The sequence below is a fragment of the Struthio camelus genome, chromosome 12 (genome assembly GCF_040807025.1).
Source record: "Struthio camelus isolate bStrCam1 chromosome 12, bStrCam1.hap1, whole genome shotgun sequence".
Lineage (NCBI taxonomy): Eukaryota > Metazoa > Chordata > Aves > Struthioniformes > Struthionidae > Struthio > Struthio camelus.
The window spans coordinates 248,499-275,454 of record NC_090953.1 but is presented as its reverse complement, the minus strand read 5'-3'; the positions used below and the strand labels follow the sequence as shown (position 1 = coordinate 275,454).

Genomic DNA, 26,956 nt, shown 5'->3' with positions numbered 1-26,956 from the left:
CCATGCTGAACTACGATGTCGCAGTCAACGCTTAGTAGTCAGTACAAAGACAAATCTTCATGAAAACCAGGCAGTTTTAACACGAGTTAGCAGGCTGCAGTGATCTGAGGCTCCCCAAAGCTTTGTGACTTTAATTCTGACTTTTTCTTATGAGTACAAGTGATTTGCTTTTGCTGAATTTTTACTTCAGATTATTCATCATTAGCTATTGCGTGATAAGAATATGGGTAAAAGTATTACCATTGCAGAGGAAAAGGAGAATGCTGTACAGCAAGAATCGAATGACCTTGAGGACTAGAAAAATGGAAATAGGATGAAATTTAATATTACAGAGAGTAAGACTGTGTACTTGGTGACTAAGAACAAGAATTTCTGTTACCAGTTGGGGCTAATCACCTGGAAGTGACTGAGGAGGCAGAAGCCCTGGGTATTTCAGTTGATCAAAAGCCAACCGGCTTAATGTCTCAAGCAGGGTAACGAGAGAAATGCAGGATACGGTCCTTCTCCTATGCCCTAGCAGATGATAAGGAGGATAGGGGAGAGCCAGCCCCAGGCGGGAGGGCTGCCAGGGCTTGCAGGAGCTGGGTGCTGTTTGCCACGGCGCCCTCACGCCCTGCCAGGGCCAGGCGCGGCCCCTGCACCTTGGGCCCGTGTTGGCGGGTGGGGCGGCCGGGCTGCCTGCCTGCCTGCCCTGGGGCCGAGGGGCGGACCCCCCGGTCAGCGGCACCGCCCGCCGCGGCCTCCGGGGCAGGCAGCGCCCTCGCGGCGGCCCGGCCCGGCCCGGCCCGCAGCTCCGCCCAGCTCCCGCCGCCGCCGCCGCCGCCCTCCTCCCGGCGGCCCCGGGGCCGGGGCGGAGCGGCCCGCGGCGGCCGCGCCTCCGCCCCGCCTGATGTCAGCGGGCGGCGCCGGGGCCGGGGCCGCAGCGCCGCTGCCCCAGCGCGGAGCGCCCACAGCGGCTCTGCTCGCCGGCTGAGACCAGGTAAAGCGCGCCGGGCCCGGGCCCCCCTTCCGCCGCCTCCCCCCGCCCGCGGCCGCGTTGTCCTTTGTGCTCCGCCCGGCGGAGACCGACCGCGGAAGCGGCCGGGCGGCTCCGTCCCGCCTGCGGGGCCGGCGCAGCCCCTCGGCCCGGCGCCGCCGCCGCCGCAGCGAGGGGGCGAGAGCGCGGCTGCGAGCGCGGCGCGGACGGGGCGGGAGAGCGTCGGCGGCCGGAGAAGCTGCCTGGAGGTGGCTGGACCGTGCACGCGCGTTTCCTCTTCGGGAGGGTGAGGGCTTTCTTCCTCGCTGTCAGCAGCAGTTTGGGATGTGCAAATGCAGAGGGCTGTGATCACGCCGAGTCTGATGCTGCCTCAAGTCCGCTGTAAGCACAAGCAACTGTTCTCAGTTAACTCTGTGCATTTTCCGTTTTATAAAGCGCATGAGCCTATAATGACCTTCAGTCTGTAGCACGCTAGGCGTTCTTACTTGCCACTGGCTTACAGGCCCCGAGAATGCTTGATGCTGTGCGGAGTTTATTCCCAAATGAATAGAAGACAATGCATACAGAAATCAAACAGGTAGTTTTGGGATGTGTCTCCTTGGTAAACAACAAAAGTTGTAACACAACAGTAGCATACTGAAACCTAGTTTTTCAAAGACCAGTAACAACCCTACTGCTTGTTTGGGTATCTAATTCCCACCTGAAAGCAGGATGTGGAATTTGATGCCTTTCCTATGAATACTATCCTATATGTTGAATTCTCATTTCAGAGATAGGATTTGGGGCTGCAGCGAGACGCAGAAAAATGGATTAACGGTGGAAGAAATTAGGATGAGTACTAGGAGTCCTGAGTCCCAGTTGCCCATCCTAATTATTAGCCTACATTAGAAAGGGCTGTTCAGAACAAAATAAACTATAGTTTCACTTCCCGTTGCAAATGCTGTAAGATACAAGATTGCAGAGAAAATACTCCAAATATAACAAATCAGATAGCCTTCATACCTCCATTGAGAGTCTGGTGCTGGACATCTTTTGTTTGGACGGAACATAAGCAAAGATTAATTTTGCTCTTTTATCCTCTTTTCTCAGATAAAGTTGGCCTAAAGTTGGCCTAACACCCTATCCATAATTTGTGACATGACTCAGAAAAATGACAGTTTGCAAACTGAGGAGGGATATTTAGATCAAATATTTTTATATTATAAATAAAGCATGCTGTTTCTTTCATAGCATGAAAACAGATGGAAACAAAACCTTCAGAAAAATTAGATTTCAGATTTAATGCAAAAAATTTCTGATTACACTTAGATTTGGCGCTTACTAACTTGACTATCTGAACTGAACTCTGAATTTTCTCCCATCCTGGTTCATGCAAATACATTGAATCATAGAAAAAAAGAGACTGGAAAGGAATCCTGGAGATGATCTAGTCCAACCTTCTTTTTCAGACCAAGATCAACTAGACCTATCTGTTACCATTTCTAAAAATCTTGAATGTTAGAGACTGCATAACCTTCAGAGTTTCATTTTCCTTACCTTTTTAAAAAACATTTTAAAAACATTTTTACTTATTTCTTCCTTGAATCTTTCTTACTTAATTTAAACTTACTTGCAGCTGTCCTCTACACTGTGAATATGCAAACAAATTATTTCCCACAGACTTTTTTTCTATTTGAATGAAAACTTTTATGATAACTGTTTCCTTTCCCGTCTTCTCACTGGACATAGTGCTTAGCTTCGGCCTTATCAGTGTAGAGCATGAGGACTATTTCATGCATCTTACATGCACGCACATTATACAGGAGTGTAATGTGTGGTTTGCCCCTTTTTTTTTTTTTTTTTTTTTTTTGCAGCACCATGACACTGACTTGTGATTCATTTGTCAGGCTCCATGACCCCCAATGGCTTGATATTACAGTAATGCTGCATAGCCTAGCAGCCCCATCCTGAATTTGTGCAGACAGTTCTTTCTCTTTGTAGAACTTCGTTCTTAATCTACGTTGCGTTTTGTCTGCTTTTCAGACCATTTTTTAATTTGTCTTCTACTATTTATAGTCCCTCTCAGCTTCACATTGTTTGTGGATTTAATAAGTGTACTCCCTTTTTTGTAAACGAGGTGATTAAAGAAAACATTGAGCAGAATAGGACCTAGGAAAGTTATGTTTGGACCCTCACTCAAACAAACTTTTCTTTTGACATAGAACTGCCGATGACTACTTTATGGGGATAGTTATTCAACAGGTTTTATACCTATCTTATTGAAATTTCATCACAGCCATGCTTCCTGTTTGCTTATGAGAATGCCTTATAGATATTGCTAAAAGTCTTACTGTAGCCAGGTTATATCTGCCACTTTTCTTCTGTCCGTAAGGCCTACTGCTCTGATGTGAAAAGAAATCAGAACCACATTATGTTCCTTGTGTTTACAAATCTGTGTTGCTGTGAACTCATCTCCTTGCTATCTTTTAGGTATAAACTGGTAATTTGTTTGATTATTTGTTTTAGAAGTTTTCAGGGAATTGTAGGGAATTTTGAGAGGCTGACACGTTTCTACTCGTAGTCTTCAGATACTCCCTTGTCCTCCATGAATTTTCAAAGGTAACTGTAATGTGTATAAGACACCATCAGCCAGTTACGTAAGTTTTCGAGGATGAAGTCTAGACTCAACAGATTTTAAAACATCTGGCTTCGATAAGCACTCTTTAACCAGCTTCTTCCTTGTTTCGAGGCTGAAATCTTGGCATTTGGCATTGTTATTTAATTGCACTACTTCCTGTTTTCTGTTAACCTTTTTAGAGAAGACCACAAAAAGACCATTAAATGCTTCAGTCTTCTTGGCATAACCAGCCAGTAATGTTTCCTCTTTGAATAGCAGACCAACACTTTTTTTGGTTGTTGTTTTCCGAATGAGGTGTCTGTAGAATCGTTTTCTTGTTGCTCTTGGTATCTCTGGCTATTTCCATCCTTGAGCCTTAGTTTTCCTTGTTTTTGTCCCTGAATGCCTACATCATTCTTTTATACTGATTCTTTAAGCAAGCTGAGGTAGTTTCAATTTCCTCCATGTTTTCAGTCTCCTATAACATTTCTTCTCCTTTCTTTGCTCTAAGATAGTTTGCATTTGTGCCTTTAGTAAAGAAGCTGCCATCTCCTTCCAACTCCTTTTGTTGTGTAAGATCTTACCTGCCAGTTATCAGTTTATTGAAGCCAGCTTCTCAAAATACACTGTTGTTTTCTGCTCTTATTTTCTTCCCATAAAGCATGATCTACATTATGCATGGCCAGCGTCTGCCGGCTTGCCTGTACCTGTCATGCTGCTATAAACACAATCATTTTGTCTTTCTTCCCCCACATAATATGAAACCTGCAGCCTGACATATGCATTATCATAACTTTTCACTGCATTTGAGCACACTGACATCTAGTACAGAAAGATGCAACAAAAAGCCAACTGATTGAATTTTAAATGATGCAGTGAGACTACAGCGTAACAGTTGAGAGACAAAGGGATGTTTGTTGAATTCAGTAAGATAATATGGTTGCTCTCTTTATTATATAGTGAGCTTTGTGAAGTAAGAAAATACATATCTCAGTTAACCAGCTTTATTATAGAAACACCTTCAGATTAAAATCTGGATTTTGAAGAAAGGCTTAGTTTAGCTGTAGGCGTTTCAACTGTAGTAAGGAAGAGCATGTAGACACTAGGAGAAACTAATAAAAAAAAGGAGCTGCTGGCAGAAGTACAATAGATGATGTGAGAAAGGATATAGTTGTGTAATGCTCTACCTATAAGAAAATGAGTTTATTCTTGTACACTCTAGGGGAAGGCAGTAGCAAGCTTGGAAGTAGACTAGTAAGACCAGTGATGGTTAGTAGTGTAGCACCATAAACTGCTGGTTCCAAAAATGCTGGTTCATGCTAAATACTTGTGCTTAGAAGGCAAATTTACTTTCTATTTTGCCAAAAAATTGGAGAATTTTTAAATGTCATTTAACGTTGAGAGTAAGCATAAAGGAAGACCACCTGAAGTGTTTTCATTTTGATGGAAACAGAATTCTGCTTGAAGGGAACTGAACAGAATGCAAGAGCCAGCTCTGAAACTTCTGAGCTACTTGGGGGTCACAGACTGCCAGCTGTCCCTTCAGGATCCCCGTCTCCTCCTCAGCTCCCTGGGATAAAACATTTTATGAAGATCAACTCTGGCTTCTCCAGGTGGCTAGCAAAAGCCTATGAACAACTTAAGCTTTCAAAAGAAGGATTTAGTAACCATAGGTCTTGTGTTGTTCTTTGGTATTGGGGCAAATTTCACACAATAGCCAAAGTTTTACCCATTTTGGAAACTAGTATACCAGAAAAAGTTTTTAATAATACAGTTTAATATGTGCTGAAGGAGCATCTTTTTGGAGGTGGTCTAGCGCTAAAGCATCCTTCCTATGTAGGAACTGTAAATATTTATAGCCTGTTTAATGTTCTTAACATGCATGTGCAAACTTGGACTTCACACACAAAACTTGTTACACACAAACTCTTATTTACAAGTCTTCGTTATGTACAAGCTTTTGCCTATAACTTTGAGTAATAACTTTTTTTCCATACCAGGTATCATTTTTCAGTCTTCTGTGGTTTTGGTTCTAGAGCAGCCTTTAAAATAAAATATAAAGAATTCTCATGTCTAAAATACAAAGAGGAGTTGCAAAAGAGGATTTAAATTAGTCTGTTCAAACTTACTAGTTTTTAGGCAAAAAATTTAAATGTCATGCTGAACTACACCACCTCTGCCACACTTTCTGCGCAAGGCTTCTTCCGTAGCTGCCATTTATTCGTGTGAATACAGGACAATCAGTCAAATTTCACTTTCCCATGATGCCTGAAAGTTTTCCTTCAGTAGTGTGAATGATTGTGCAGGATAAGCGGTGTTTGGTTCAGCGCTGGAGACTGAGCCACTGCTTTTTGTGTGTGTTTAATCAAAAAGGGGGCTGGGGGCGGGGCGGGACGCTCCGTTCCCGCGGGAAGGCGCGTTCCTCCTTTCCAGAGGAGTATGTAACACGCAAGAGCTCTGCGAACCGCCCCGGCGAGCCCAGGAAACCCACCTCACGCGACAGGGCGGCGGGGCGGGGCGGGCGGCGGGCGCTGCGCCCCTCCCCGCGGGCCGGGCCGGGCCGGGCCTGCCCCGGCCGCGCAGCGCGCCGGCGCCTCCCCCCCTCCGGGCCTCGCGCGGCCGAGCCCTGGGGCCGGTTTTTCGTCTTTCGCTCCGTTAAACGGGGGGGGGGGGGAGGGGGAGAAGCAGCTCCTCATCGGCCGCCCGTGCCGCCCCGCCGGGGACGCGCCGCCGCCTCCCGGCCTCCGTCCCTCCGCCCCGCCCGGCAGCGGCCGCCAATCCGCGCGCCGCAACATGGCGGCCGCGGGAAGCGCGGTGCCGCGCGGGGCGGCGGCGGCGTAGGCCCAGGCCCAGGCCCAGGCCCGCGGGGAGGGGGGGCGCCGCATGGAGCCCGGCGGCAGCCAGCTGGAGCCCGGCTTCTCGCAGCAGGACGCGCCCTGCCTGATCGTGGAGGACTCGCAGCCCGAGGGCGCGGCGGGGGCGGGCGCGGCCTGCCTCGCTCTGCTGGGCCGGCGGCGGAGCCCGAGCCCCGTGCTGGTGAGTGCGCGGCGCGGCGGCCCGGCCCGGCCTGGCCCGGCCCAGCCCTCACCGGGCCGTGCCTTGTCTCGCAGGAGCTCCTGTGCGGTCCCAGCCAGCGGCGGGCGGGCGGCGGGGCGGACCGGGAGTGGCGCACAGGTAAGAGCTGGGCGCGGGGCCGGGCCGGGCCGGGCCGGGCCGGGCCGGGCCCGCGCTAACGGCGCTGTGCTTGCAGGGCCCATGGCGACCCCTGCCCGCCCGGAGGCCGCCGGCCGCGTCGCCGAGGAGGAGCCGCCGCCCGGCGGGGAGAGCAGGTAGGTGCGGGGCGGCCCCCCTGGAGCTGCCGAGCGCGGGCTGCGCGTAGCGGCCGGGGGCGGCGGGCTCGGCGGGGCTCCCGGGCCGCCAACGGCAGCCGCTAGGGCGGCCGGAGCAGCGCGGGTGCCTCTGTTGCAGTGTCCTTGGGACGGCTGGAGGAAGAGACGGAGGCGACGTCGAGGACCGCGCCGCTTCGCCGTGCGTAGAAGGTGATTTCTGTTTCAGCTCTCCTCTCGGGGCAGTGATTCTGATCAAGCACCGGCGTAGTTTTTTGGTTTGGCTGCCTTGCGTCTTTCTCCAGGGATAGTCATGCCGGTAATAACTGGGCAGAAATTGGCAGCTCTCTCCAGGAGTTGCTGTGTATGCGTTGGTGCTTTTTACAACACAGTAAAGAATCCCTAGCATAGGGGTTGTCATTAAAAGGCTTTCAGTTTCAGACACGGAGTCCAAATTACCAGGATTGTGAGTTACTGGGATTCTGCTTATGATATCCAAACATGTTGCAGTACCCAAAACCATTATGTAAGACCTTGCTGATCAACAGTAGTTTCTGACGTGATGGCCACTGTGTCTATACTGTTACTGTGTTTTCAATTAGTAAGACTGAGAAGAGAGTCTGGTTTATTCAGTTTCATCAATTGCTGTTATTGTTAGTGGGTGTATCTTTTTGTCTTTGCAAGCAGTGACTGATGACTTTTTTGGGAAACTTTCATGTATATACTAGTGATGGGTATTTTATATTAGATACAGGCACGTCACAGCTGCATTTTGGAGCTTTAGAGCTCTCGCAGAGTCAGGACTTTGAGAGTGACTTTGTGCCCAATGAAGGAAATGCTGGGCATCAGTTTGAGCCTGGAGTTGCTGTCCCTTCTTCTTCCAGACTTGTGAAGAATGATACTAAAAATGGTATGTGAAAATGATCTTAGATACCCTTTTGTTGCCCTGTCAGTTCTCTGCTTTCTTTGACTTGTAGATGTTACGTTTATTTGACGGGAAGGGGCATAAGGGCATAAGGCTTGTCCTGATATTTGTGTAATTTTCAGAACTCCACGGGCTTCTGACTACATAGTAATCCAGATGATCTCAGTAACAATTTTTCTTCCCCCCCTGGCCATCTTGCTAGAACTGAACGTGGGTAGCAGTGAAACTGTCCCCAGCAGGGAAACACGTACTGCTTTGGAGTGCCAGCCGAAGGAGTCTGAAAGGTAAAACAGTCCACCTTCTTAGTAGATCTCTTGCTGAAATTCCGTAAGTTGATTTGTGTGGCTTATTACTAGATTTTTAGGAGTAGGAGGGGGTCAGGCTTCAAGGCAAAAAAGAAAAGTGAAGAGAAAGGTGACGTACTGATGAGACGTTTCTGCAGGAAAAGTGCTGAAGGGATTGACACACCAATACTGACTGAGGAGGAGCAGTGCTTTCATCCTTCCTGGTTGAGAAAAGAGATGTCAAACTGTTACAGACCTAAAGATACCAAAAAGTATTTTTGAATTGTGAGTGCATTGCATTCTAGAAAATTATACTAATGATTTTATCAAGTTTAGAAAGCTAAATATATTTAAGAAAATATCTTATTTGACTTAAACTGGAACTTTAAATATATGCCAAAACCTCAGTCACTGCAGTATGGGCCTTGCCCCCACAGGAGAAATCCAGGTGCTAAATGATGCTTATCCCAGGACTCTGTTGATTCTGATGTATGGAGCTATGTGTTGGACACTCTTGAGTACCTGCTTTTGTAAGGTTTACAGTTTTAATCTTTTAACTGTGAACTTTTTAGTTCGTCTCACATTGTCATACTCTGTCACAAAGTAGTATTTAAAAGCAGATGAAACAAAATTCTTGGACTCCACACTGAGTAGAAGTCAGTAGAACGATCTGGGTTGTGTTCAAGCATCACCTTTATTAGTAGAAAACTTATAAAACAACTTTGAAAACGTAACTAGTCCAGAACGGACATCATCTTTTGTCAGGTGAGAGAATCTGCCCCACCCCCCGGCTTTTCTTACTGTGGTGTGTATAAGTGAATAGATTGCATCTGCTCTGATAAATTTTCTTTACAATTTTGTGGTACCGTTTGATACATTGAATTTCTCAGGCCAGTGACTATGTCTTGCTTTCCCAGAACTCTGCAGGAAGGAGAAGAGGGTACCAGGAAAAAAATGCACGTCTCTGATCTGCTAAAAACTGAGAAATCCCCTGATTCTGCTCATCAGGAGTTGGAGATCTTGTCAACTCAGGAAGAGATGTTTCCTGAGGATAATGCAACAGGTAACAGTAGACAAACAGCCAAAACATCCCTCCCAGAGATCATAACCATCCCTATTTGATCTTTTAGTGTGAATAGACATTTAATACCTTAGAGTGTGCAGAGTACTTTGATTATTTTTCACATAATTTCTGCTAACATTGAAAGCACTTTGGAAACAAAAGGCCGCAACGTCTTTTACTATACTATTAAGCGATGCCAAATAGCACTTCTTGTTAATACAGTGAGACTGGTTTGTTAAATACATTTCTTTCTTTCTTTCTTTCTTTCTTTTCTGTGTCCATTGAAGAACAAAAATAAACCTGCTTCCCACTTCTGAAACTGGTAATAGTAATGCTGATGCTTTCTGGTGACGCGCAACCTAAAGCGTGGATAAATATTGTAGGCTTACTTATGGTGGTTAACTTGGACAAAACATTCCAGCTTAGTCAGCTGAGTTGGCTTTTCTGTTTGGGAGGGAATAGGATCCTGCAACCAAAATCTTTTTGCTGCAATTTCAGTTGGTCTTATTTGCCATCTAGGTTAGCATTCCTTCCCTATAAGAGAAGAGATTGCATGAAATAGGATCAGAAGAGAGGTTATATGTATGTGTGAGATGAGGAAGATGTCTGTGTCTGATTTTGGTATCCGCGAGCAAAACGGCTAATGAAGAACTACAGAGGTTCTTGAAAAAAGTCTTAATAGTGAAAGGTCCAGAAAGTAAACTGTTGAAAAATAAAGTTTTGAAAGGTGGCTTAGTCAGTCTATAAAGCATGGGCTAAATGAAGTGTCAGTTCATGCTTTTTGTTTAGTTTTAATTTGTACACGACGGATGTTTATACCAGTATGATCTTGCATGTAAACCCTCTGAATCTGGAAGATTTAATAATATCTTACTACTCAAACTGTGACAGTGGTCTTTGCAATGTATCTTTGCTTGTAAGAGCCTTGCCTGTGTTTGCATTCTGGTGCTGCATCAAAGGAGCTGATTGTGGAGCCATTGGAGATTTTTCTTGTAAAATTCCCAAGTACAAAGACTTGTATAATCCGGCCTGAATAAAAAGCTACAAACTTACCTTTTTCATCTTAACTGTATCATGTTCAAATTCTGCACACTGGACTTCCATGTGCTGTCCTTTTCCAGCTCTGTGTGAAAATCAGCCCTGTCCTTATCTACCTGAGAAATAACTTTGCAGTAGTGTGAATATCATCCCTCATAATTTTCTGATCAACTTATCCTCTGGCCAGATTCCTAATATTGTTTCCTTCTGTTTTCAAATAGCTTCTGGGAGTGGCTGCGTCATAACCAGGGTAGAAGAGGCAAGATCTCTGGCATGCACCCCTGCTCGCAGTCTGCACCTCCTACAGCTCTCTGGACAGGGATCCTTTGTACCGGAGAATCACTCCATGTAAGCACAAAGTCCCCAAACTATTTAAATAGGGGCTGTGCCATTTCCACCATCTATCTTTATTCAAGGATTGCTGATGCTATCTCTTTATCTTTGCTCATACAGCTAGAACAAGTTATCTTAGTTTGGGCTCCACCCATTCATGTTTGTACCTTACAATTTGGAATAGCCTCTGAGTTAAATTAAGTTCTTGAACCTCCGTTCCCACAATTTGAATAGGTATTATACTTTATGCCTTTGCTTTATTTAGGTGGTATTAAATTAAGAGATTGGGAGGATTTTTAAAATCCTTTGTCTCAGTCTCCGGAGCAAAGAATGTTTGGCTTGCACCAACTTTCTTAGATTCCTAGCATTGTTCTGTCAAAAAAATGTGTATATACACACATATACACTTTTCCTGAATTGCATCAATTTATGGCCAGCTAGGCAAGGGATGCTGCATGCAGGAAAATTGTGGTGTAAAGAAGCAGATCTTATATTTATTTCACAGAGGAGGTTGTATACAAAGGGAGGAAGCTCCATGTTATTTAAAGAACCACCGTGTTTCTGATACAGCAAACGATGGTGTAATCTTTGTTATTCTTTGGAGGGTGTTTTTTGCTGGGGGGGGGAGGGGGGTGGCATAAGGGGCTTTTGGGTGGAGACACATATATAATCTAGGAGAGAGTTCACAGATCGCTATTGAGGATGTCCTTGATAATATTCTCTGATAAAAGGATAGATGCAGCTGAATAGGGAATTAGGTTGCTGATCCTAAATAAAAGGGCTGGGTGAGGCCGTGTCCAGGTCATGTGCTAACTTAGCGCTGTTGGAGGCGGTGAGGGAGATGCTACAGTCTCCTTAATTTGCAATTAAATCTCTGTTGTCAGGGGAGTTCCTAGTCATCTTTTCCCAGCCAGAGCTCAAAATGAGTATTTCATCCTTTTGATATAAGATAGAGGCATACAGAAGAATGAAGAATGAGAAAGCTGTGTGTCACTTATAGTAGGAAAAACAGGAGGACGGTAGTTCAGAGATAGTAATCTTAAACAGTGCTCGGCAAAGATGTACTTACTAAAGTGCGTACTAAAGCACTATGAGCTTACTAAAGCTCATAGGTTTTGGTGTAATAAATTGCATCATAGCTGTGGAAATCTCAAAAGCAAATGGATTGGGCAGTTGAATGAGGGACTCGCAAAACACCTGAAAATGTGATTTGTTTGATGTTTTTTGTTGGTAGTATGCTTGTTTACATGCTTGTTATTGTTATCGGCCATAAAAATATCTCAAGTTGACTAGCTTGTTCCTGCTTCATGGCTTCTCATTGTGATCTGCAGGCATGTGCTTCCAGGGAGCTGAGCTGTTGGTGCTCTGTGCTAATCTATTGACCTTTGAGGGGTTTAGGCTGAGTATCTTGGTTCTTTTAATGTGTATTCAGCCTATTTGCAAAAGCGCACAGTTGTCTGAGAAGGTGCTGCCCTTACGGGAGATCTCCCTTATGGGAGATAATAATTGAACATGTAAAAAGACTGACTTTGTTTCAGTTTAAGCAAATAATGTTTTAATTTTGCACTGTTAGAGAAGCATGACTTTATTTTGCAATGACATGAACAGCGCTCGTGTGATCAATTACTGTGTCTCAGATCTCTTGCTAGCAAACACCTGACACTCTTTGCGTAAGAAGACTTGTTGTGACAAGCTAGAGCTACGTTTGGGGAGAAGATAATAAATTTTCTGCTGGTTTATGTTTTTCCTTTTCTGTGTTCGTTTCTCTGGGTCCGCAGTGGTTCTTCAGGCCTGGTTGTTTCTTCTCCCGATGCCTTTGGATCCAACGCTCTTGTCCCCAGCAGTCCTACTGAACAGGAGGAAGCAAAAGGTAAAACTGTCTGCTTACTGGCCTGTGATTGTTTTCCTGCGCTCTGTGGTTCAGGTTGAGTATGCAGTGTTTTTTCAAACCCTACCTAAGTTATATTTAAGGAGTAAAGCATTTCTGAGAACACTGAAAGAGGTGGATGTGGGAGGATGTGTGTTTGTGACTCAGATCCTGGTGTACTATTGACGTTTCCTGTGAGGCTATCCTAATAAAATTGGTACTGTTGGCTAGTTCTCTCTGGGGTGAAAGGTGATGGATGTACTTTGTGTCAGATAACAGAGGGCCGCTTGCAATTGTCCTCTTTTCTTGGAGGCAAGCCATTCCTGCTACAGGTGATATTTATATTAAATACATACTATTAGAGTGATAGTAGGGACAGAGAACTGGATTCTAACAATTCTTTGCCTTAACTTAGATGCCTTACACGATATTAAACAAACAAACAGATCTTTCCTGTATTGTACGTGTATTCTAGAAGGCTAGGCCAAAAGAGGGATTGTTCTATTACATACCTTGGCTCTAGTACGTTTTCTCTAAGCACCTGATGCTCTTCACTGTCAGAGCATGTCAGAGAAGATATCCACACAGACCTTTAGTGTGACACAAAATCACTATTCCTTCCTGCGAGATTCCTGTCTCATTGACTGCACAAAATGCAAAGTACCTTTAGAAGAGATGTTTAGTCAGTGAGTTTTTTTTAATTCTGAATTTGGTCGCATTTTAATAGCGGTAGCAAAAGGGAAAAAAAGCCAGATATTGGAGAAACGCTTTTAGTAAATTTCAGATCCCTTTTTTGTAATCGTAGAAGTCCTAGAACTTCTGTAGCAAAATGGTTACAGGAATTCTTAACAACACACTTTCTTCCAGCCTAAAATGAAGACTATGAATGTGTTTGTTGATTCTTTCCAAAAGAATTCACCTGGAAAGAAGATTGCAGGTTCACCAGTTAAAAGTATCAGAAAGTTGTATAAGCCAGTGAAGACAAAAATCTTTTAATGGAATGGTGGAAGCTTTAGGTACTATATAGGAATCTGCCAGTAATTTATTTTCTGCTCTTTCAAATTAGAAGAACAGATGGATATATCTCTACCAGCAGAAGGAAGAGAGCTGATAGAGGAGAAGCAGAGAGGAGATGTGCTAGTGGAGATCACCGTCCCACGTATCCTACCAGAACCTCCTGGCCTGCCACAGGCTTCAACTCCAGTGTCCCAGAGTGCCCCAGCCTTCTTTCCTGGATCTTTACCTATACCATCACAACCAGAGTTCTCTCATGTGAGGCTTCATGTAAATATCTCTTCTGAGGTTTTTGCAGAGCTGTTGCTGAAGACGCATGTTTGAGTCGGTCTCTCTGCTTCTGTGTTGGGCTTCCCAACTAAGCTGATTGTCATGAGTTTCCCTGTTCCCACTAATCCCTTCTATATATTGATCGTACTCTTCAAGTGTAGCAGTTTATTCTTAGAAAGTGCAGAACAACTTCAGAGGGCACAATGAGTTATTCAACATAGGATCTGTTGTCTTTTAATCAATGCTAGAAGTTTTTTTTGTGCTCTCTTTCCTTGTTTTTTTGAAAGACCGTTGCTTTCAGATACCGATACACATCTTGTGTCTGAAACCATGTTGTAAGTTAGGCTTTTACTAGGGTAGACCTTAGCATCATTTGTCACAGAGAAAGTGAAGCTGTTCTGTAATAAAAGGAATTGACTTACTGCATTTTTTTTTTTTTTTTAAGTTGCCTAGTTTCATTATCTGTTGTTTCTTTTGCGCTTCTTGATTCTGGAAGTTAGTTACTATTCAAAGGGATCGAACAGCCAGTTGGTGACAGGAGGGTTTAAAATAACAAATTTCATCAACTCAGGGCAGAGAATAAAGGTTGTACTGGAGACTGCAGTAGTAGAAGAAAGTAGCCTCTCCTCCTTAGCTAAAAGTGGCTTTCATGCTAGTATAATAGATCTTCTAGAGAGTCATTACAGAACCCTTGGTTGTTTTAACAGATAACTGCAGCAGAATTGCAATACTTGCCCCATACTTCACGGTTTGGTAATTGGAGAGATGAACCAAGGATCATTTCTGATTCTGCCACAGAGGTACTAAGAAATAACGGATGGTGATCGTTTTTCTCAGCAAGAAGGTGGCAGTTGTGACTCATGTAAATGAGGAAAAGTTGTGTGCTAGTTTTGTGCTGAACTTGCTGTGTTCTATAATCCAGTGTTACGTTCTACGACTAAAACCAGCCCTGCTCTGGACGTCTTGATGCTTATGGGGCATGTGACCTTTCTAGAAGAATGTAGTTCATGAAACTCTTCTTATTTCCCACTTTTTTTCATTTTAGGATATCTTTATTCCAACGCAGAGTCCAGAGGAGAGGCATGAGGGAGAAGAAAAAGCTGCTGTTCTACCCCATTCATGCTTGCCTGGAGATCTCCCTGGGCCCACAGGTTCTTTGTCAAAGACGCCTACAGGGGACTCTGTGTCACAGCCTTCTGATTCCTGTAAGCTGATGCTTTCTGTCAGTGAATGTAGCCAGCCCACGAATGCAGAAGGCAGTTCGGTCTCTCTGCAGACTGGCCGAGATAGTGAAACTACACGGATAGAAATGGTTTCCGAATGCAAGGCCTCGGACTTGAGACTCAGTTCCATGGAGAACGACAACATAGAACTGAGGCTGGATGCAGGCCGCCAAGCCCTCTCTGCTCAGAACTGTGAAAAAGCAAAAAAAGAGGATGTACAGGCCACAAGAAAGCCTGTAATGCGGTTAGTTGCTGAAGGCATAGCAGGTGAGGGGTCGTTACCCCCTACAGCTTATGATGATCACGAGTGCAATTCTGGAAGTCAGGCTGCTGCAGATCTGTCTGACCAGCCTGAGATTTTGTCATACGCTCTGGGTAAAGAAGCACAGTCTGGGGATAATCCATTGGAAGAGAATTCTGAACCTGAGGCAGTTCCTGAGACTCAGTGTGAAGAACAAGAAAAGCCACAGGTAAAAGCGAAGCAAGTAAATGAAGAGGGGTCTCTTATCAGCATAACCCATACTCAGAAGTTCATTCTTGAAAAGAAAATAGAGTGTCATGAAGATATGGAAGTGGAATTTGCTGATGATTCTTGTAAAAACATCAAAAACCTGTCAGATCAGGCCCAAAAATTAGAAGAGACTGGACCAGAAAGCTGGGCAAAAGAAACTTCAAAAGCTTGCGCTTTGGGCATTGCAGAGGTGACAGACATGGAAAAACTGTCCTTTAGGGCTGCTTCAGAAAACATGCCAAAGCTCAGTAAAGTTATATCTCCACCTTCTGGAGGAGAGTTATTGGAACAGCACAACAATTTATTTCCTAAGTTAAAGGTTGACGTTTCATCAGAAGCAGCATTGAGTGCCAAAAACCATCCTGATGGTTCAGAATTGGGCCAGATAATGATAATAGGGAATCAGCCACCACTTCAGGAGAAAGGGGCTGATATGCTGGTGACTCAGCAGGAGAATCAGGTGCCAAAGAGTACAGAAGATAGCGTTATGACGAGTCTGGAGCAGGAAGAACGGATACAGCCACAGGAGAAGGCAGCTGCTAAGTCCCCTAGTCCTTCCAGTGGTAAGTGAATTTAAATTAGTAGATCAGAGGTATATATTTTGAATAACGTGAAGGACAGTTGTGTACAATCCTCAGTGTTTTCAGGAAGCGCCGATCTTGGATGTATGTTGAATGGTGTATCTAAGAGCAGCACTACATGTGTAATATGCTTTTACTTCTTTCTCTCTGTAACGCTGCAACAGGCAAATGTGATAGGTAGTTCTTGTTCCTAACACCCTCTCACTATATATAGCAGGACTCTGAGCAACTTGAAAAATGCAGAATGTTCTGACCTTGGCAATGCTCAAGGATTTTTTTTTTTTTAACTTGATTTTTTTTTACCAGAAGCAACAACAGTAGTGTCCTTGAAGGGCGGTGTATGTGTGTACTTTCCCTCTTCCAGGTCTCCTTACTCTTTGTTTCCTGTATTCTCAGAGAGAAGTTTCTTGGGGGTTTAGAGCGTCTTTGAGCCAGGCACTAATCTAGCAAATTTATCTTGATATTGTTTTTAAACTGAATGGCTTTGCACTCACACTTAAGCTGTGGTTCAACAAATGTTTTAAGGAAGCGGAAGTCAACAAGGAAAGAAGCAGACCAGCCCTTTCTCAATCTGTCCTTTTGCACCCCTTTTCTTGAGCTGGGACAAGTTTCACACAGTGAGCTAGAATAAGGAATGGTCCTGGTTGAAACTTACCCTTTTTTATCTGTTGTTGGTTATCTTTCTGGATCGTTTCTCCAAGCCAGTTTGCCACGCAGCTCTGGGTAGCTGTGCTGGCTGAGGAGGAAAAATAAGTGTCTAGAAATGATGATAGGAAGAGAGAATGGGACTGCTCTAGGAGTGAGCTCAATGATGCTGCCTTAAAATGTTGGTCTGGCTAGAGCCTTAGGCCTATGTGCATCAACTCTTTGTAATGCTGCTGTGAGTGTACTTTAGCGTTAAAATGCTTTTCACAGAATCACAGAATGGTTTAGGTTGGAAGGGACCTCTGGAGATCATCTAGTCCAACCTCCCTGCTCAAGCAGGGTCCTCTAGAGCATATTTTAGGTTCTTTTAACATGCTGTTGTGCAGTTAAATAAGAAAACTGGGATGCTGTCCCTGAATTTTGTGGAGATTTTGCCTCTCAGTTGGTGTTGTTTTAAAACATAGATTCTGTACTCGAATGAGAAAGTAATATAAAACAAAGTTGCGTTAGAACTTTGTATTGCATCATACAAACTTTTGAGATGTAAGCAGTCTTTCTATTAGGAATGATACTTTGGAGTTTTGCAAAGTTGGCATAATTGTGGGGTTTTTTTTTTTTTTTTTGGTAACAGAAAATTGACAGAAGATGAGGAAGTAATGGAATAACTATAAATATTCCACATAGTTCTTGTTCCAATTCATGGAAATTTTATATATAAAGAATATAGGCATAGAAAGAGAGAGAGAGAGAGAGAGAGAGAGAGAGAGAAATAGGCCACTTGGATAATGTAGATGGTTTTACAGAAGGGAAAGAGTGACTCTGTGTGTCCTGGTGTCTTTCAACCTGGTAGCAAGTTTTATCTTTTAAGTTCATTGAAGCAATTGAGTTTGTTCCGTATTTGCAATTAGATTGAATGTCTTCCCCTTTCTCGTGATGGCATTAGGTGACTTTGTGTCTCAAGTTGGTGAACGTGGAAGTTGAGTCTGGCAACGTTGGCTGTCAATAGGTAATTGTTGTTTTTATGTCCCCTGAACTGACTAGTGTACTATTAGAGGCTTATTTAACCCTTTGCACCGATTTGCTGGGTACTTTATTCACTGTGAATTATTTAAAGACCTTCAATTAGAGTAACGTGGAAGATGAGTAGAGTTGTGCAGCGTTGTTAGAATTAAATGAGATGTTTAGCAGGGAAGATGCTTTTGAGCGAACTAGTAGATGCAGAATCCCCAGTCTGGGGTTTTCATTTGTGGAATCTATAAAGTCATGGGCTGGGTGGAATTTCTCTTATCACTTGAAGGTCGTAGCATTGTTGCATAGTACAATGCTCTGCAGAACAGACTGTAGGACAAGTGATCGTGTTTTCTAGTTTTCATTTGAGAAATTAGTATAAGACTATTGTTTAAAAACATATCCTCATGCTCAGTCTAACTTTTCCCTTTACGCACTCCTAGTTGCTAATTACTCAGAACAATTTCCTGCTCTTTCTCAGTGGGAGACATCTCTCTTGTTTCCTCTGCCAGTTTATGTTTTTTCAAGAGCTTAAGATTTCTTCAAAACTTCTCTGATCAGTCTCGCTCATCTGATGTTTTTATTGCTATTTGCTGAACTACTTGTTTACTTTTTCTAGTTACAAACTGATCCTCACTGCTGCTTATGGCAGCTTTGGCTGTTTCTTCCTGATAGCTTTTTGAGCTCATTCTTATATGGTTCCTTCCCCCTTTCTTCAGTTCTTGTGACCTTGAACCGTGCTGACTTCTGGAACATGTGATCTTCTTTGGAAAGGTCAAAATGGCAGATTTCAAAAAGGAGCAAGAAGAAGAGCTTTCTTCTTTTTATCTGAACAGAAGTAGGTGAGATGAATTTGAAGTGCTAGATGGAGATTTGGATGAAGAGGGTTCGAGTAGAATACTTGTGTGTGTTTTCGATACCAAATTTTCTGACAAGTTTGAGAAACATAACTATTTAATAGTATGAAGCTGGCTGATGGGAGGAAACTTGAGGTATTCAAAAATAGGATGAAGATACTATCTTGTGTAGTGAGACAAGAATGACAGGTAAATATTCATTTCTATAGAAGTTAGATTTACAGTGAGGTATGGAAAAGAGATTTGAATGCTGGTGCAGGTAATCAGTTTTGGAGGGACTTCCAGCACAAGATAATAGCAGTTTTCAAGCTCGACTTTGATGTCAATAGCTCACGATCTGTTTTGAAACAAAATAAAGTTCAAATTACTGTCAAGGAGCGTGGAGCCTTGTGGCCGTAGAGTCTTAACACCACAGACATCTGAGAACAGCTTGTGCGGTAGTTACTTCATTTTGAGTTAAGCGTAGATTTAGTCTTATAAAAATCCCCCTGCTTTAGGGGATCTGATCCCTTCCTACTTTAGATTTAAAAACTCCACTTTACCAATATGTTTATTCATACATATATAAATTATAATAGCAATTAAGGGATGTCACTTTTGCACCTGTTCTCCTGAATGTGACAGGACCAATCAAATGTTTGGGATTGTCTGTGTTTGTTTTCTTTAACATCCCATAACTAGTGACCATCAATTTCTTTCAGAATGTTAAAACAAACTTTTTAGGTATTGAGAGGGGAAGTAAAAGAGTATTTCAGTTGGCCAGAAACGCCAGGAACTCAAATATTACTTAACGTGAAGTTGAATGATTGGGAAGGAAAATAGCATAAAATTGGATGCTGCACAGCAATGAAATAAAAAGGGACTAGATAAAGAGACATCCTTGAACCTCCCCCCCCCCCCAAAAAAAAAAAAAGAAAAAAAAGGCAAATAAATGAGTTTCACTGTTGTATCGGCAAGGTAGCTTTTAGGCATATCCCCATGTGAATTGTTCATGTTCCCTTGAAATTTATCAGGCTCTGGAATTGGTACTGACCAAGATATACAGTGCCGTTAAGATCTTATCAGAAGAGCGTCAGACTCTACTCTTTCCTTTGCTAGATCTACTGTTACCGTTCCTTGCTGAAGTCCCATTTGAAGTATCCAAGTGCAAAACGGTCCTTCCTTGAATTTTTAAGAACTTTTCAGGTACCATGTATTTTCTACAACCGTTCTTTTGGGATACGTTTTACCCAAGTAAATTTTACGTTGCATAAAATATGTTAGGGACATCCATTCCACAATGCTAGCTGTGAGATAGTTTTTTCAATATGCCTCTTAATAACATCTTGCCAGAGATGGAACATCAGAGGCTATTCCATAACACTTGTGTAAAACTTTTGTTCTGTGTCAGTCCTTTTGTAGTTCCCGTCTGCTCTTTGTGATTGGAAACTGGGGACTGGAGATTGTTTGCATAGCAATATATTTCAGGGTCATGGATACGTTTTTGTGCCTTTTACTCACATATGTGAGTAATCAAGTAATTGTTATTTTCTGGTTCCGTTTTGCCAGCCGTGATACTGAAATGGAATTTGGTGTTAATTTTGGCTTAGTTTCAGTCTTAATTTTAAATCTTAATCTTAAATCTTTCCTTTAAAAAAAAATAAAAATAAAAACAACCAGCCACCCAGCATTTCAGAAGGGAAGTATGACTGTATTCAGTTCAGATAAATGAATTATACCTACCCTTGCCAGTGATACTTAGCACTGTGGATGTAAAGTGTTCAGGTCTCAAGACTGTGTTATCCCATGGGGAATTAATTCCCCATAATAGGTGAACCAAGTATATTTTTTACTCTTCTCCTCTAAAATGTTCTTAGAATCGTAGAATTGTGGAATAATTCAGGTTGGAAGGAAGGTTGGTAGGTCACCTGGGCCCATCTCTCTGCTCAAAGCAAAACCAACTTAGGTGAGGGCTTTATCCAGTCAAGTTTTGAGTATCTCCAAAGATGGAGATTATACAACCTTTTCTTTTTTTTTTTTTTTTTTCTTAACATGTAATTGGAATTTCCCTTGTTGCAACTTGTCTGTTACTTCTCACCCTATCACTCTGTGTCTCTGAGGAGAGTCTGGCTCTTCTCTGTACCCTGCTGATACTTCCTTTACTTAGTTTCTCATTTTAAGACTGAACATATCCAGTTCTATTAGCTTCTACTTATACATTGTATGCTTCTTACCTGTAAATATCCTGACAGCTCTCACTGGACTCAGTTCGTTACATCAGCATCTGTCTTGTACTGCTAGTTAGCCCCCAGCCTGTCCTGTTGCGTAGGGTTCTGTTCAAGGTGCAGAGTCTTATGTTTGCCTTTGAACTTCATGAGCTTTCCATCGGACCATTTATTTAGCTTGTTGAAGTGCTTCAGAATAGCCGTTCTGCCCTCCAGCATATTGATTGCTTCTCCTAATTTGGTATCGTTCATGAACTTACTGAGGTTGCGTTCTGTATTATCATTCAGATCACGAATAAAGATGTTAAGCTGTATTGGCCCCAGTATCAACCCCTGAGGAATGCCACTAGTTACCAGCCACCATCTGGACTTGCTTGATAGACTCTTACAGGTGTCTTACCAGCATGCGGGGGTCTCCGATGGAATCGGGGTCGATTTGTGGCTTAAAAAATAAGACTGTCCTTCAGAGGTCCATAGCAAAACTGTCCTTGAGTTTGGGCTCTTTTTGTGAGGGCAATGCAGAAAGTTGACTACTGCTGGCCTACTTTTGATGGGAGCAGTTATTTTCTGCCTGACGTTCGTGAGCCTCCTTCCACTGGCAGTTGGGAAATAACGTTGGTACCGTCTGGGCTAACCGATACTGATGTGCTTCCCCTCCCCTCCTCCCCCCTTCCCCCCTCCCCACCCCGAGTGTTTCGGTGAGCCTCAGGATCTTTCAGAATTTCAGATTCTTGGTGTAAGTAGAGTCTCTCCTTGTCTTTCAGCTTCCACGTGAGAGAAACGGCTGTTGCTTGTCTAGCCCGTTTTGCAAAACTATGAAACGCTTTGCTTCAACCAGAGAACTAGCTTCTAGCAATACTCAAGTTTCTTTTGGGGGGGAAATAATTAAAGTCTATTTCTGTGCTCATATCCAGTAGCTTTGTCTCTGGTGAGATATCAGGTGTAGCAGAAGTTGTGCAACCTTTCTCTGTTACTTGCTGACTTTTACTGGACTTAAGGCATTTTGACAGTTTGTATCAACTGTGAAGAGTCTTTTTTAAAAAAGAGAGGGAACGTTTTCTGAATTTACTTTTGTCTACACAAATTTGGTTGCCTGTTAATGCTGTTGTTAAAATGGCTGTTCTGAACTTAAGAATAGCCATGCTGGGACAGACTAAAGATCCAGCGCACCCCATTGTCCCTAGCATAGTCAAAAGCAGAAGCTTAAGAACAGCGTAAGAATAGGCAAGCACATAATATATATACACTTTTCCCCAAGTACTTTTTCAATTTACAATAAATTATTTCTTATTGGTTAATCTATCCAGTTTCCTCTTGCAGCAGCATAAACTTCTAGCATTTGCATCCTCCTAGGGCAAAGAATTCCAATTGAACTATGTGTTGCATGAAGACCTTTGTCCTTTTGATTTGAACCTGCTTTGAGGTGTTTTATTTGATGCCTCCTAGTTCTTATATTGCAACTCAGTCATTAGGGAACTCGGTGAACAAGTAATTGGCTGTACCCCCTCTTCATAGTACATCTTATTTTATAGGTTTCTGTTATATCTCCTCTCAGTCACTTTTTCAATTGTTCCTTGTGCAGGGTGTGTTCCATAGCTGTAATTGTTCTGTTTGTCCTTCCCTGAGGCTCTCGTATTCTCTGTGCCTTCTGAGAAGAACTGCACACCGTGTTCAAGATTTGGGTGAAACATGGATTTAGACAGTTGTATAATGATGTTCAGTTCTATTTTACTTTCCTGAAAATTATTAATGTTTGTTTTGTCTTTGTGACTGCTACTGAACATTAAGTTGTTCAGAGCTCACTTTTTAGGGCCTGTGTTTTCGTTGGAGAAATCCATGCAAGCCTCAGTACTTTTGACACAGTTTGCGGAGCCACGCTTCTCTCTAAACTTTGTTTACTTGGGAAGGCAGTTTTACAATTCTTGTTTCATTTGAGACTCTCTGTTCCTGATAACTGTGTTGTGTTATGAGAGCCACGGTTACGTGCGGCACACCTCTTGTAGAGGCAGCAGGTAGGGAGAAGAGGTAGAGCAGAGGGAGCTGCGCTTGCGCTGCTTGAGAGCTGCAGGCTGGCCGTCCATGCAGTGGTAGTGTCCTAGGAGCAACAGAGTTGTGTGCAAAAAGGGAAGTGGGATTTATCTTTCTCCCTAGAAGAGAGTGGGATGACAGCTATGCTTCAGTTAGCTTGAAAAAGTTGGAAGCTGCCATTATTGCCTTTCATATGAGGGCAGAGTTTTGTTCTATGCTAGTAACAGTCGCTGGTGCACTGTGCGTAACACAACACAACTCTTCCTGTGAAAGTGTTGTCCAAGCATTTAAAGTTTTCTGTACCTTAATATTAGCAAACTTGTGGGAGGCAGAGTGGGCCAAAGAAAGATGGAGTCTTTTGGTGCTGAAAGATAAAAGGAAATGTTAAAGGATGACGGTCTAAAGGATATAAGCAAAGTTTGTAGGGAGAAGTAGCCTTTTTCATTGTTAGAACGGTTGATAGAGTTGGGAGAAAACAATTAAGCTTTCAGGCATGAAAGTTTTTCAGGTCTTGGGAGCATTAAAACTTGTTTGTTTTCTCTAATGGTATCAGTTGGTTTAGTAATAGGTTATCTTTTCTTACAAGTGTAGGCTGATCATTTCTTAAGCGTTCTGTTCTTTTGATAATTTGATATCAGTCTGCCAAATGTGGATTTATAGTCTAGAAGGGATTGTGATACATAAATTGATCAAAATTCTGTGGGGTTTCTAAAGACTTTGATTTAACAAAAAACTTTTTTTAAATGGAGATCTCCTGTAAGTCATAGTATGGCAAGCGTTTGCCAGCTGTTAGTGAATAATGGTCGATGGCCTTTTGATTAAGTGGTGTACCCAAAGCCCATGACGATGAAATATCTGTCTGCTACAAAAATACGCTTAAGCCCTTAGGTTGATCTTAAGTATGTTGCAGTTGCTGAACCATTTCTTTAAAACTTGTGACAGTAGGGCAGGTGATGGTGAAGATAAATTTTCAAAAGGACAATAAATTAGCTTTTCACTGGTCAGCGTTTTCTGTGGGAGGGAGTGTGTGGAGTTTTTCTTATGTCCTGTATTTATGGCATCCTTTGCTGCGAGGTAGTTGTATAAATCATATTTTAGTGTCTTGTGTAACTGGAAAAATGGTGCGCGGCATCAGACTATAATTAAAAGTGGTATCTGAAGTGTGTAGCACTAGCTCTTGATTTTAAATATCTTGAATTTGTGTTTTCATGATCTTAACTAACAATTTTCTGTCACTGCTTAGTTTGGGGATTTTTTTATTTTTTTATTTTTTTTTTAAACGTGCTTATTAAAATTCAGGAGTTAGGTGAATTGTGAATTGTGTTATTAGGGTGATATCTTGGATGAAGTCCAAGGAGCAAATGTAGTTTAAGAAAAAGGCGAAATGAGGGATTAGTGACAAAGATGATGGAAAACCTATTTTGACCTCACAATGGGGAGGAAAGGGTTAATTCATTTGTTAACTAATTCTATGCAATTTGGAAAGAGTGCAATCTGCAAATTACTGATATACCACACTGAGAGTTTGCAAATAGATGGTAAGGGGTGATGGAGGAGGAGGAGCGTTTTGCCAATTTATTTATTTTCTCTGTTAAATCCTGCAAGATCCAAACACGGTAAATCTATCGGGGAGGTGGTTTCCCTGGTGGGATAGGCTGCCTCATCCAACAGACCCTGCAGACCTTTACACGAGAGTCTACGCAAGGAGGGGCAGAAGCACAGGAATGAACAGAAGTACGAGGCCAGTACGCAGCTGGCTCTGAAGCTGCAGTATCGTTTCCCTTAAGGTTTATTATCCAGGCAAGTTTCTGCTCTCCTGGTCTAACCCTTAGCTGACTGCTGCTACTTGAGAACGTGTCCAGGCTCATAGATGGCTATCAGAAGTGTATCTGCTGACCATTATAAAGCTTTCTGATGATAAAGCATCATTTTGTGCAAGTTTTCAGGGTACTAATCAGACTTTGTCAGCTCTGCCAATTTACTTCGGTTCTAACCCTTCATTTCTCTTTTTGGTCTTATCTCTCTTTTCTATGAAAATCCTGAGCGTTTTTCATGCCAAGCTGCATTCTATAAAAGTCTAATTCATGCCAGGATATTTAGTCTTACTTTTATCTAGCACCTGGGGACAGCTGCATCAAGTTGATCACAGCCCAAACTCTCGCTGAGAGAGTTTCTGGGATAATTTGTGATGCACATCACAAAAATGTGAGGAAGATCAGTTAGAGCAGCCATCCTGAGACCAGTAGCTCTTCTAGTTCTAGTACAGCACAGCATCAGGGTTATGTTTCTCACAATTTCCAGTGAGCCCTGTGCTTTTGGTAGTTGGACCGGGGGACTCCCATCAGATTGCTAACCCTGGCTCTCCCTGTCTTTTAGGAACCCCGTTTCATTTTACTCTGCCAAAGGAGAGTGATGTCATTCAGCCCTTGATGAGCGTAACGCCACCTCTTATTGGCCAGCTTAAAATGGAGCCCAGAAGACACAGCACACCGATTGGTGAGTTTGAACTGAACTGCCCTGTTCTGCAGTGGCAGCTTGTTTGGAAACTTCTGATTCTTGATGCAGGACTCAGTAGGATAACTTGAACTCAGCTTGGCAGTAAACATTGCTATTCTATGAGGAGGGGTCATTGTTCTCCGCTCTTTATGTTCTCTCCTTGGTTTCTAGTGAAGGGGTTTGCTCCCAGGGTAATAGGACGGTATGGAACTTGTCTTCCTTGAACTCATAGCACTCCCAGATACACCTCCATTAAAGGTTGCAAAAGACCCTTTGATTAGTGAAAAGAAAGAGCTTTATATTAAAAGATGATTGTTGCTAGTATTCATTATATTTTTGCAGGACTTTGTCAGGTTCACAAAACAGCAGTCTGGACTTGCTGAGTAAAAGAAAGTGTATATTTTTACTTTAGTAACAGTATTGTATGCTAGTCACAGTTTTTATGCTCTAGAGCTCTAGGCTGGCCAGATAGGAATTTCCACCATTGCTAGTAACGCTTACGGTGAAGCATCTTCAAAACGTGACTGGGACCTGAACCCTGGTGGGGTGGGGTTCACAACACACAACCACTACTCTCATTTTTACTTTTTTCTGTTTTCCTGTTTTCAGTGGATGATAGTTGTCCAGACAGCACTATAGCGACTAGTGATGTAACAGCAGAGGGCACAATGGGGACCAACAGTGTCACAGTAGAAAGCGCGATGGCGTCAGCAGACGTGTTGGAAGTCTGCGAGAAAGGAGATTCCGGTGCAGCTCCTGATGCTGATGGGAAACTTTCCCTGCGAATGAACCTTATGAACTCCCCTTTGAATGATGGGAGTGAGGAGTCGCTTCCATTCAGCTTGGAAAGTAAGAGAACGGAACCTGGGAACATAGAGGTTTTGCCATATCTCAGCCCTAACTCAAAACCGCTCAGTGGCATTCCCCAAGACTGTCTTAGAGTCAGCTTCTGAAATCTTTCTCATTTTTCTTTTTGGGCAGTGTCACTTAAATTTGTTTCTCTGTTTCTGCAATGCTCTAAGCAAGGATGGAGTGAGAGGAGAGGCCTCTGTTGTGAGGAAAGGTATTTGCAGTAGACTAAAAATTACAATGTACAGCGGCTGGCAGCGTTCCTGGACAGGAACTGAGTCTGTTTATCTTGAGGAGGGAAAAGATATTAAGAATACAATTTGGCAAAAAAAGCGTTGACAGTGCTTTAATCAGAAGAGTAACGTTCAGTGTAGTATTTTAAACTTGTACAAGCTCAGGACCATGATGAGAAGTTGGGAGGGGAAGCCTAGATGTCTTTCTTCCCATGATAGTCAACCTTTCTAGTTGCTGGGAGTGCGTGGGGCGGGGAGGGGGCCCTGGAAATGGGAAGGAGAGACTGTTCAGGTGTGACACTGAATTCTCCCTCCCTTCCCCCTCTTGTTTCAGAGCCTACAGACAGTGAAAGGAAAAATGGATCCTCTGCTGTTGCTGGGGCTGTTGCCAGGTAACTGAGGCTTGTTGCTATGCAGAAAGGTTGAATACAAAGGTCTTTGTAGATCTTTTTCTGCTCATTACCAACAGCAGGGAAAAAAATTAAAATGAGACATGGAAGCAGGGAGCTCTTTTAACAGTAGCCATGGCATTAACTCCTTAGCCCTTGCAGCGTTTTGAGTACATGGGCATGGATGTAGGGTTGGTGCCACACCTGCTGTTCTGCTATGGACTTTGTGCTTCCTACGTT

At 43.1% G+C, this 26,956-nt stretch overlaps 1 protein-coding gene across 14 annotated transcripts in view; it reads left to right on the top strand.

The window, feature by feature from the left end:
* The first annotated feature begins 918 nt into the window (after positions 1–918).
* Positions 919–26,956, top strand: part of TP53BP1 (tumor protein p53 binding protein 1) — a 47,993-nt gene continuing 21,955 nt past the window's right edge. For 9 of the 14 annotated variants that reach the window (XR_011143817.1, XR_011143816.1, XR_011143815.1 and 6 more), the window contains exons 1-15: positions 6,416–6,608; positions 6,683–6,746; positions 6,823–6,901; positions 7,041–7,111; positions 7,647–7,808; positions 8,026–8,107; positions 9,025–9,170; positions 10,430–10,556; positions 12,320–12,411; positions 13,475–13,680; positions 14,400–14,492; positions 14,738–15,989; positions 25,126–25,245; positions 25,855–26,094; positions 26,662–26,719. Coding sequence is in view for 7 of the 14 variants with exons in the window: in XM_068959017.1 (XP_068815118.1) it covers positions 6,456–6,608; positions 6,683–6,746; positions 6,823–6,901; positions 7,041–7,111; positions 7,647–7,808; positions 8,026–8,107; positions 9,025–9,170; positions 10,430–10,556; positions 12,320–12,411; positions 13,475–13,680; positions 14,400–14,492; positions 14,738–15,989; positions 25,126–25,245; positions 25,855–26,094; positions 26,662–26,719 (2,945 nt within the window). In the remaining 7 variants the exon portion in view is untranslated. Of the gene's footprint in view, positions 980–6,379; positions 6,609–6,682; positions 6,747–6,822; positions 6,902–7,040; positions 7,112–7,646; positions 7,809–8,025; positions 8,108–8,265; positions 8,393–9,024; positions 9,171–10,429; positions 10,557–12,319; positions 12,412–13,474; positions 13,693–14,399; positions 14,493–14,737; positions 15,990–25,125; positions 25,246–25,854; positions 26,095–26,661; positions 26,720–26,956 lie in introns of those variants that run through there. The other 5 variants (XM_068959016.1, XM_068959021.1, XM_068959020.1 and 2 more) reach the window with 5 other exon arrangements.